The 9,906-nt window shown below is 35.2% G+C and overlaps 1 protein-coding gene across 2 annotated transcripts; it reads left to right on the forward strand.

Moving 5' to 3' along the window:
* The first annotated feature begins 4,589 nt into the window (after positions 1-4,589).
* Positions 4,590-8,703, forward strand: LOC144572411 (nuclear transcription factor Y subunit A-7-like). Of its 2 annotated transcripts, XM_078321991.1 has the most exons (6): positions 4,590-4,735; positions 5,373-5,516; positions 6,198-6,295; positions 6,794-6,865; positions 7,440-7,601; positions 8,188-8,703. In XM_078321991.1, exons 2-6 carry the CDS (start codon positions 5,489-5,491, stop codon positions 8,386-8,388), a joined length of 561 nt encoding a protein of 186 aa, XP_078178117.1. In that variant the 5' UTR covers positions 4,590-4,735; positions 5,373-5,488; the 3' UTR covers positions 8,389-8,703. The 2 variants fall into 2 exon arrangements, with proteins under 2 accessions (XP_078178117.1, XP_078178118.1); XM_078321992.1 differs by lacking the exon at positions 6,794-6,865.
* The last annotated feature ends 1,203 nt before the right edge of the window (positions 8,704-9,906 follow it).

The raw sequence follows: 9,906 nt of genomic DNA on the forward strand, positions 1-9,906 counted from the left end.
TGATGTTGATGAGATGTGAATTGAAATCCGTTTGAATCTATTCCCGGTACATGTGCATTTATTATTATTGGTGAATAAATAAATAGATACCATTTTGCTAGTGTATTTAGTTCTGGTGATGGATTTCTCACAAATCCAATAGCCCTTTAAATTCCGCACTGAGAAAACGGATGACAGGTTTTCTCACCCCCTCCCCTCGGGGAACTTTTCCCTTTGAATTGATATGTGCAGGTAAACGCGAGTGAAGTGGGACTCGGGCTCAACGCGTGAGTTTAGGCCGAGCTAATAGGTTATGCCAAACCCTTTATGCCATTTTGAATGTGTAGTTGTACCTGTAGTCGGTTATTTTAATGTATAGGTTATTATCGAACCGTATTATGTTATAAAACCCTAACGGTATGTTTTAAATTGTTGTTATGACTTAAAGGTTGAAATTGCATGTTTAAATGTCCTTAAAATTTCTAGTAAATGGGGAATAATTGTTTAATTATACGGAGATTTGATCGGGTTTGAAAACGGGGTGAAATTTCACGAAAATGGGCAAAGGAATGAAAAACTGTACCCTTATTGCGGGCCGCAATAACCCTATTGCGGGCCGCAATGAGAGTAGACAGAAGGAAATTCGCAGATTAAAATCCAACCAGGTCATTGCGGGCCGCAATAAATTCATTGCGGGCCGCAATGAATGGAGGCAGAGGCGATTTGCAGAGGCTGGAAATTTTGGAATTTGTTGCGGGCCGCAACAGCCCTATTGCGGGCCGCAATGGGTTCTGAAAAATGTTGTTTTGGGTATAACTTAGCCAAACTAAATCGGATTTGAACCAAACTTGTTTTAAATCAAATCATATGATAATTTGACTAATCTGGGCCGTCGGTTAAAGGATTGTTATGCAATTTGACTTCTCCGAAATAAAATTTTCCGGGCTCCTCAGACAACGCTCGCAGGGGGCTGCCGCCCCCCTACCACCCCCCGCATACTCCTAGAATCAGGCCCACATACATAAACATAACAATATATATATAAATCCGCATATGCGTCCGCATACCGCATATGCGTCCGCATACCGCATATGCGTCCGCATACCGCATATGCGGTATGCAGTGGTCTTCCGTATGCATGAACAAAACCGCATTTTAAAACAAAACTGCGCGACCCCCTGTTCCGGGGTGTGACAATTGTTGTATGATATTTGATATTAGATTCGAATCGAGCTATTATTTGATATCATTGGTACTTAAAAATAAAAAATCATCACATCATCAAATTGTTATTAGAGATCACGATTAAAGTAAATTAAAAATACAGAATCATATAAATTTTCTATTAACATGTGTTTTATTTTTTAGATAATTATTATTTTAATTGATATATTTGTTTCTTATAATATGTCCCCGTTGCAACGCACGGGTATGATACTAGTATTTTTTATAAATACAAATTATTCATAAATTAAATTTTATTCACTCCTAGCCCTCTCCTAAAAAAACACCTCTAGCCATATGTGAATCAAAGTTCACATTGACGTATCAAAGCATGAGGTATTGACTTGATTAGCTCTGCATATAATGTCATGTTAACAGGACCCATCAATGGAGGCGCTAACAGAGGTAACAAGCAATCTAATAATCTCTATCAATCGAGAAACTCATGAGAGCGACATTTTTGTGGGAGCTGCAGTTATGGTTGTAGAACTGGAGAAAAGCGTGGTACTAACACCACTTAGTTGGTAAATGTGAATTGCAGTGATTCTAACCGGAGCAAAAACTGAGAAGTTCGAATTAATAAATAATATTTCGGGGGTAAGAAGAGGAGATGTGCAGGGATTATAGCTAAGAGCATAAATCCAAATATTTCGTCTAGTTTGAAATTAGAGCTAACATGACTGTATCAACTATCAACTTGTGGGTCTCTGTTAACGCCTCCTTTAATGGCTGCTAGTGGGTTAACACCTCCATTGATAGTATTGGTTTGGGCTCAATTGTAGGGACCTTCCATTTTAAAGGGAGGGAGGGTATAATTGTCTATTTGATTTTTCAAATGATTAGAAAAAATGTTAAATAAAGAAATGGGGATATAAGAAAAAAAATTAAATTTAAATGGAGATATCGGATGTTATTGTATTCTTATGGGGAATTGGCTATTTTAAATATTTGCATTCTCCCGAAAAAAAAAATACTTTTGCGTGCTACTATCATGCTTGTGAGGAGCTATTTGATTTGTATTAATATTTGTTCTCATTTTAACCGCATGAATTTTAAAAGTTTTGTGTGAATTTTGATGAGAATTGAACGGACTGACTTAGTATTAAACTGAATTTGATTCAATATCAATCGGACCGTGTCATTTTTCAATTATATTGGATCGGACTTCTATCAATTCTGAAAGGGGCGTGTTATTTTCAGCTCACCAATTAAATTTTTCAGTGCTAGACAAAACTTTATCCATAAATATAATTCCAGTTTTGATCTTAGCTTATTTAAGAAATGCAGTGGATCTTTACTCTCTTTCCAACTTAATTAATAATCATACTTAACAGAAGAAGTGGATCCTTGGGACCTTGCAAGAGAAAAACATGCTTTGTATTAATTATGTTTTTTTTATGAATAATATAAATTTAAAATTTATCTAATTGTCTTAACTTTTTCCATGCCCTGCCTCTCTGTTTTTTTTTTGTTTCCCGGGATAGAGTGTTTGTAAGTAAAACCAGTGTCTAAAAAGAAAGGGTTTTCTATATTTCTATTGATGACGGTTTGTTATTTTTGAATGTTAAGCCTGAGCAACAATGATTCGGAAGCATAGTCTAGAAAAGTTTCAGGAGTGTATTGTAAGTCTAGCAAATAGCAACATTAGTGCAGCTAACGAAGACAATATATCACCACAAGAAGAATGGACATGACAATGACACACAATACTCTGAGTGCACCATCACCGATTGTCTGGTGTAGGGGTAAGGGGGGTGTCCGATGGGCATCGGACCAAATCCTGTTCGATGGGCTGTTGGAACCGTCGGATCTGCTTTAGGATTCGCGCCCGCAATTTCGCGTCTGCTTTAAAATCCGTACACACGAATCCTAAAGCAGATCCGACGGTTCCAACAGCCCATCGAACATGATTTGGTCCGATGCCATCGGAAACCCCCCTCTCCCCTGGTGTAGAGCTTAGGTGCAAATTATGGCAGTCGATTCAATATCAATACACAAATATTGTGATTTGTTATGGGCAGATATGCGAGTATTTTTAGAGTTTTTGTTTTCAATTTTTTTAAAACACATCTTATTAGTTATCATTTTGATTTTTTTTTAAGATACAATACAATTACTAATTATTTGCAAGTGTATAACTGAAATTTATTGGGTGTTTCATGGCCATGTTGTAATAAGAGAGGGAGAGAAGCAATAATTTCAGCAATAAAAAAGCAAGCAAACACACATACATTAATACAAAATGCGGAAATAAATCGAGTCCCCATGCACACACAACTTCGCACATGTACGAATTTATTAGTTTTCACATAATTATTATTTTATTTTTTTTGAAATTGTTGGCAGAGACTGCCAAGTGAATAATTATTTAATTGTAACAAATGTCCAATTTGTTTCCTGTTCGGATTTTTTTTTTTTGCTTTCTTTTAGGTTACTCTTCATGTTCAATAAGAACAATTATGGGTAATATGTAAAATTTGATTTTGGACTTTTCAGGTCCTTGTCTAATTATAGTAACATCTTTTTGTGCATATATATAGTCTTGAATTTTGATTTGACAATTAGGTTGGTATCAGAAAATTTTGAATATTTTTTTGACTTATATACAAGAAATTATTTTTTTAGTGGTAAAACTAAAATAAATTGGTTATAAATTTAATTTTCACTGAGAATCGGATAAATTTTAAATTTAGAAAATTTGCACGTTTTCTTCTTATAGGGTCCTTGTTTTTAATTCCATTTCTAAATTAAGCTAAGGATAAAATTGAAATTAGTAGAGAAAAAAAATTCTCTCAGCTCTCGAAAATCTAATTGATGCGTTTAAAATAGCAAGTCCCATTCCGAAACCAATTTGATGGAATCATCAGTTATCCAAATTACTATCGAATCCTTCACAATCGTCAATCGAACTGTCGGAGACTCATCCGACCACTTGTAGGTCTTGGGAGCATCAGACCCTGTCCCCTTTTGGTTGAAGCCTCGCCTCAGACGATCACACTCACACCTGCTACGCGTAACAAGGATACAGCCATTGACTTCGTCATGCAATGATATCAATTGCAATACAGACGCAGTGAGCCAGTGACGCACGACTCGGACCTCTAGCATCAAGTAATTTATGGATCCGAATCATCCGAACCGTCCAATGGAAAACGGTTATCGATCCGACCCATATAATATCGGGTTCCACTTCGATCCAAAAGTGCCCGAACGACATATTTGACACCAGTCGCTGCTCCTCAGCGGACCCCACCAAACCTTCTAGGTTTCTTCTATAACCACAATTCAAACCCGTTTTCGTCCGTACTCGAATCCCAACCTAAATTTGCAATCAACGGTCCCGATTTCTCCACGTCAACAGATCGTGTCCGTCGCTTACAAATAATTTCCCTATATTTCGATTAATTAATTAATTTATTTATTGAGGCGGATAATTCCCCGTGGCGGAGAGAGGGAAGGTGGAGAAGTTCCCTCGCTTCCGTGGATCCGTTTCGAAATTTCCAGAAACTGTCAAGGGCGCAGTCGAATTTTGGTAAATCAATCTATTTCGTTCCGTTTTTCTGCGGTTATTTCGTTTTAATTTGTATAATTAATTTGTTTTATGTAGAATTCTGTAGAATTTTCGGTTTTTTTTTTTCCTTCTTTCCTCGATTTGTGGCCGTATTGCTATGATTTTTTCCTTTTGTCACATCGTGTTCGGAGATTTGATGTTTAGTTCGGGCTAGTAAATTTTGAGGATTTTTTTTTAACATTGTTAACATATACGCAACTTTTGTAAAATGCAAGTGATTTTATAAATTTGTTAAGAAAGCCATTGGGTATTTGGATTATATCACGAATCAGTTTATGAAATTAGTATATCGTTAGAATTAGCAAGAAAGCTACTGGGTTAACATGAAACACTGTGTGGGGATTGGAATTTATGGTTAATTCTGAAAATAAAGTTTCTTGGAACCGTATACACTGATGAAAGTTGAGTATGTTGTTAAATCCATATCTGTTTAACTTTCTTTGAAGGAATGTCATTTGAGATAATTTTACATAGTGTAATTTCAATTTAGCTAATTGATTGCCAGAAACTCTGTATTTTCAGGCAATAAAGAATTAAAGAAAGGGTCTTTCATAGAAGTTCAATTCAATAATTCGTGTTGTAACTTATATCATTTCAGGACACTTTGCAATTTACACCAAAGAGGAGCATAATAGAAGGGTTCAGGTCTTCAATTGAAGAAATTTAATTGGAATACATATCACTTTATCAGATTTGTTTTAATTTCCAAGAATTATGTCTTCCTCAGATCGTGATCCATCAGGTCAATATTTCTTCTGTCCAAGAGTTTGTAGAATTTGAAGTTTTTTTATGTTTCTTATGACTGTGGCCTCAGCTTTTTGTACTGTATTTTACTGTTATGGCTTTATATTAAGACATACAATAGAATGAATCCCATTTGATGGTTACCCACCCCTCACCCGCACCACTGTTAAACCTATGGTTTACCATATTTTAGAACCAAATCAAGTCTTTTTTTTTCTCTCACTGTTGGCAGCTACTCTGCTTGAGTAATTCACAGGTATCATTTAACCATCAATTAACTAAAGAAATTGAGTTAGCATTTTCAGATCAACATAATCAAATTTCTTCATCAGTAGTCATGTAAACCTGCAAAATAATATTTAAATGTGTTTGGCATAATCTAGTTTTATGTTGGCAATGAAAAAAATGGTTAACATGAAGAAGGGCAATAACAACTATTATAAGAATATACCTCTACCAGTAGAGTAACACAATTACATGCAGATACTTAAAAAATAGACAGGTGTGATTTTCTTATTTGGAAATACAACAAAGCATTAGATGTTTTATGCTGCAAGCCTAATTCAAAGTTTAATCTTTTGATTAAGTACCACATTAGAACAGTTTTAACTTTGAGACCTTTGTCCTTTTGTTTTAGATGTGAATATTATTTAAATGTTATCATTTTCCCTGTTTTCAGATAACAGTGACAGCGAACAGGAGAAAACTAAAAGTGAGAGCCAAGACCAAACCCCTGCTTATACCAATGGGACTATGTTTATACCTCCTCATGTCATGGTACTGGTCTGCTCTTGCCTACTGTCTTACGAAATTGTTAGCATAAAAAATATTATTGTATCGGTTTCCTTGCGTGGCAATGTTCCTAACTGAAGTTCTTGGCAAACTTCTTGTCATAAACCATGGATACTGGTAATTCTGCTCTAAACCCCCTAATGAGGATTACCGTAGACATTTCAAATTTTGTTTTCCAATATATCTGAAATTAACCTACAATAAGCATTACTGAGTACAGTCTAGGAACTGGTACTGTGCTGGTAAGGTTTTATTACAAAATTTTTTAGTCCTCAGAAGGATATCCCTGAATCAAGAACAAATATGGTTACATAACTTGCATGATACAACTGTATGGGTTATTCAAAGTTGTGTTTATCATTTGTTTCATTTAAGTAACTAGATAATTGATTGGTCCATAATATATGTGGATTATTTTATGTCTTTCTTTTTTTTCTGTGGAGCAAATCGTAGTATAAACCTATTGATTGAATCTATTGACAGGGTCAAATAGTTTACCCAAATATGGATCCGTACTATGGTGGCATGTATGGTACTTATGCTGGCCCACCTCTGGTATGATTTTCATGTGCAATCTAAGTATTCCTTAACTTTCATAAATAAGTGTATGTCCATGACCAATGTTATGAAGTTTTAGTACCTAGAGTATGTAATTGAATTTTTTTTTTTTCGGTTTAGTTGTCTTGTGCAGAGGCACCAATATTTTTGCTGTGTTTGTGACTAAAGGCTTGGTGGTTGTTGTTGTTGTTGTTGTTGTTGTTGTTGTGACTAAAACCAAATAATTTTTCATTCTTTGCAAATATCCCCCAACTGTTCAAGTGGGCTGTGATAATTGAAAGGTAACTGAATTTCCATGTGTCTTTTCATATTGATTTTCACTTTATAAATTAGTTCTTGCAAAGTTGAGACCAACATTATAAATATTTTGGAGTAGAAAGTGTCAACAGTTCTAAGGGAAATTTTCTTTTTGAATTTTCTTTCCTATTGCACTGATGAAATGGTTGGGTGATGTTTGCAAATATCTAAAATAAGCTTAAATACTGTAAATACTGGGCATATTTTGCAAAATATGTTCTGTTTTATTAATTTATTTGGAGTGCATAACATGACCATATATTTGTTATGTCAGATGCCTCCCCCATTTGTAGGCTTGCAAGCTACCATCCCGTTGCCTACTGAAGCAGTAGAAGAACCTGTTTACGTCAATGCAAAACAATACAATGCCATTTTAAGGCGTAGGCAGTCTCGAGCCAAAGCAGAATCAGAGAACAAGCTAATAAAAGCTCGTAAGGTATAAATACTCTTCTTCTTCTTCTTCTGTTTTTCTCCCCTCTATTTCTCGAGCCTTTTGTTTTAAAGTAAAATCCTGCAGTAGATAGCAGGCGATGGGAAAGGTACATTTCATTAATTTTCCACAATCTTCTTCTACTGCTGAGGATTTCTAATTTTTCCTAAAAGAAATCGATATAGAATCAAGCCATGTGAAATTTTAGTATTGATTTTCTTGGGTTTAAATTAAGTGGTGGTAAGCAATTGATTTTGGTTTTAGATTAGCAAGGTTGAGGCATTTGGTCATTCTTTTTAGCTGTACTTTTAATGGATCAGTTCTATGTGCAAAAAGCCAAAAAATTATTGGGTGGTTAGGTGTAAAATGAGAAAAATTCTCAATTGACTTACAGATGGTAAATGATTTGGTAGATGCTCTCTACATTACTTGAGATGGAATTTTCCTGTGCTGATCTGAACTCTGAACATGATCCTGCATGGGATGCCATAAGGACTCCATATTATGGCGCTTAAAATGTCACATCCAACCTTAAGTATGTATGTACAATGTCTTCACTCTTGTGACATTTTGTGTTTATACTTTCTTGTAGCCTTATCTTCATGAGTCCCGCCACCTGCATGCCCTCAAAAGAGCTCGAGGGTCTGGGGGCAGATTCGTCAATTCCAATTCTAATGATAAGAAGGAAAATAGTAACGAAAACGAGGAGTTGGGGAATGGACAGAACGGAGCCTTACATGAAAACACAACACCTTCCTCTGAAGACTCTCCTCAAAGTGCCAATAGCAAGTAAAAATCAGATAAAATGTTGAGAAAGGGGAGATGGGGTTGGGGTGGAGAGGAATACAGGGAAAGAGGGAGGTGTGTTCTGTACAGAAATGGCTGCTTGTGTTTTAATTTTGTTCAAATTTTAGCTTGAGGTGCAATTAGTTTTGCCTGATGTTGCACATTTCTTGCTTGTTAAGTAGTTTAACTTTATGGGGTTTTTACTTACAGAGGCATTTTAGGTTAGGGTTAATAAGTCTAGGAGTGTGCCTTGTTTTCATATCTGCAATTATAGATTAGTTTGATAATAGCATTGTAGTTTGTAGTTTCATCTCTATTCTAATTCTTGGATTTCTTGTTCAAGTACCAAGTCGCAGAAGAGACTTGAGAAAATGTTTCGCTGAAAGCCTGATATCATCTATTGGGTTTTGACAGGCTGCTTCTAGGCCCTCATGCGACATGTAATCTATTTTGGGTTTCTTCATTCTAGAAGAGATCTCTTCCAAGTGGTACACACTACACGTCTATATTTTAACCTTTGTAAATTTCAATGAATATTGGGCTATCATTAAAGAAAAATGGGTTGCTGGGCTTTTATGAAAAGTATGCTTAATAACAGTGAAGTAAAAATTGGGATTCTGATCCCATCTATTTATTTTTCTAGCCTGCACCTAGGAGCCCTCTCTAACTCTGTCGCATTTTTTGTTAATTTTCTCTAACATTTCTGCATTTTCAATTTCCCAAGGTTTCGTAGTTACATTACGATATATATATATTTTTTGTAAAAGGGTAATTTTTAGAAATATAAAAAAAAAGCGTAAAACAAATAAAGAAATGTGGAAATTCGTTCTGGAAACTAAATTCATTAGGAGCCAAGTAAAATAAAAGAGACGAATTTCGGATTAATTATTGTCGTAATATCTCGTGCAGTTGTACAACTACAACTAAATAGCTTGTGTTACTGATTTGGCAGTCATGTGTATGCTTAATCATGGATATATGCATGCATGCAAAAAGGTTTAGACTGGTTCACTAATGAATAATGATGTTTGCCATGCAGAAATTTGTTGATCCGTTACTAATGAGTGTTGTCACCTTACAGCGTAAATTAAACTAAATAAATAATCATTCAATCCTCGGTCGCCATCCATTAATCGTTTACGGTTTGTACGTAGAGTGTCTCTTAATTAAGTTCATGATAACGTCATCTAACCTATTCAACATGAAATAGATGGAAAAAAAGAATCTCAATTGCTCAAACACATATTTAGGGAACTTAATCTGCGGTACCTTGCATGTACCATTTTGCAACTATATACACTGCGATATCATAGGTACTCACGGATGAACCTCATTTGTCAACGGACAACTTGATTGCAAGATACATCTTTTAGAGGCATGATTATTATGATTATTGTAACATCTTGTCATGAAGAAATTGAACTAACAAAAATGCAGTCCAATAATAGGTAAATCACCATCAAATTGAAATCGGACCCTTAATATATCATCATTTCATTGTTCATAACAGATGACATCATAGATG

Source organism: Carex rostrata, chromosome 20 (genome assembly GCF_964058835.1).
Source record: "Carex rostrata chromosome 20, lpCarRost1.2, whole genome shotgun sequence".
Classification (NCBI taxonomy): domain Eukaryota; kingdom Viridiplantae; phylum Streptophyta; class Magnoliopsida; order Poales; family Cyperaceae; genus Carex; species Carex rostrata.

What these genes read in the sequence shown, in the direction of transcription:
- LOC144572411 (XM_078321991.1), top strand. Translation starts at nt 5,489, where the DNA reads ATGTCTTCCTCAGATCGTGATCCATCAG. An exon ending in CTCAGATCGTGATCCATCAG is followed by an intron (nt 5,517 to 6,197) that starts GTCAATATTTCT and finishes CCCTGTTTTCAG; the next exon opens with ATAACAGTGACAGCGAACAG. An exon ending in CTTATGCTGGCCCACCTCTG is followed by an intron (nt 6,866 to 7,439) that starts GTATGATTTTCA and finishes TTGTTATGTCAG; the next exon opens with ATGCCTCCCCCATTTGTAGG.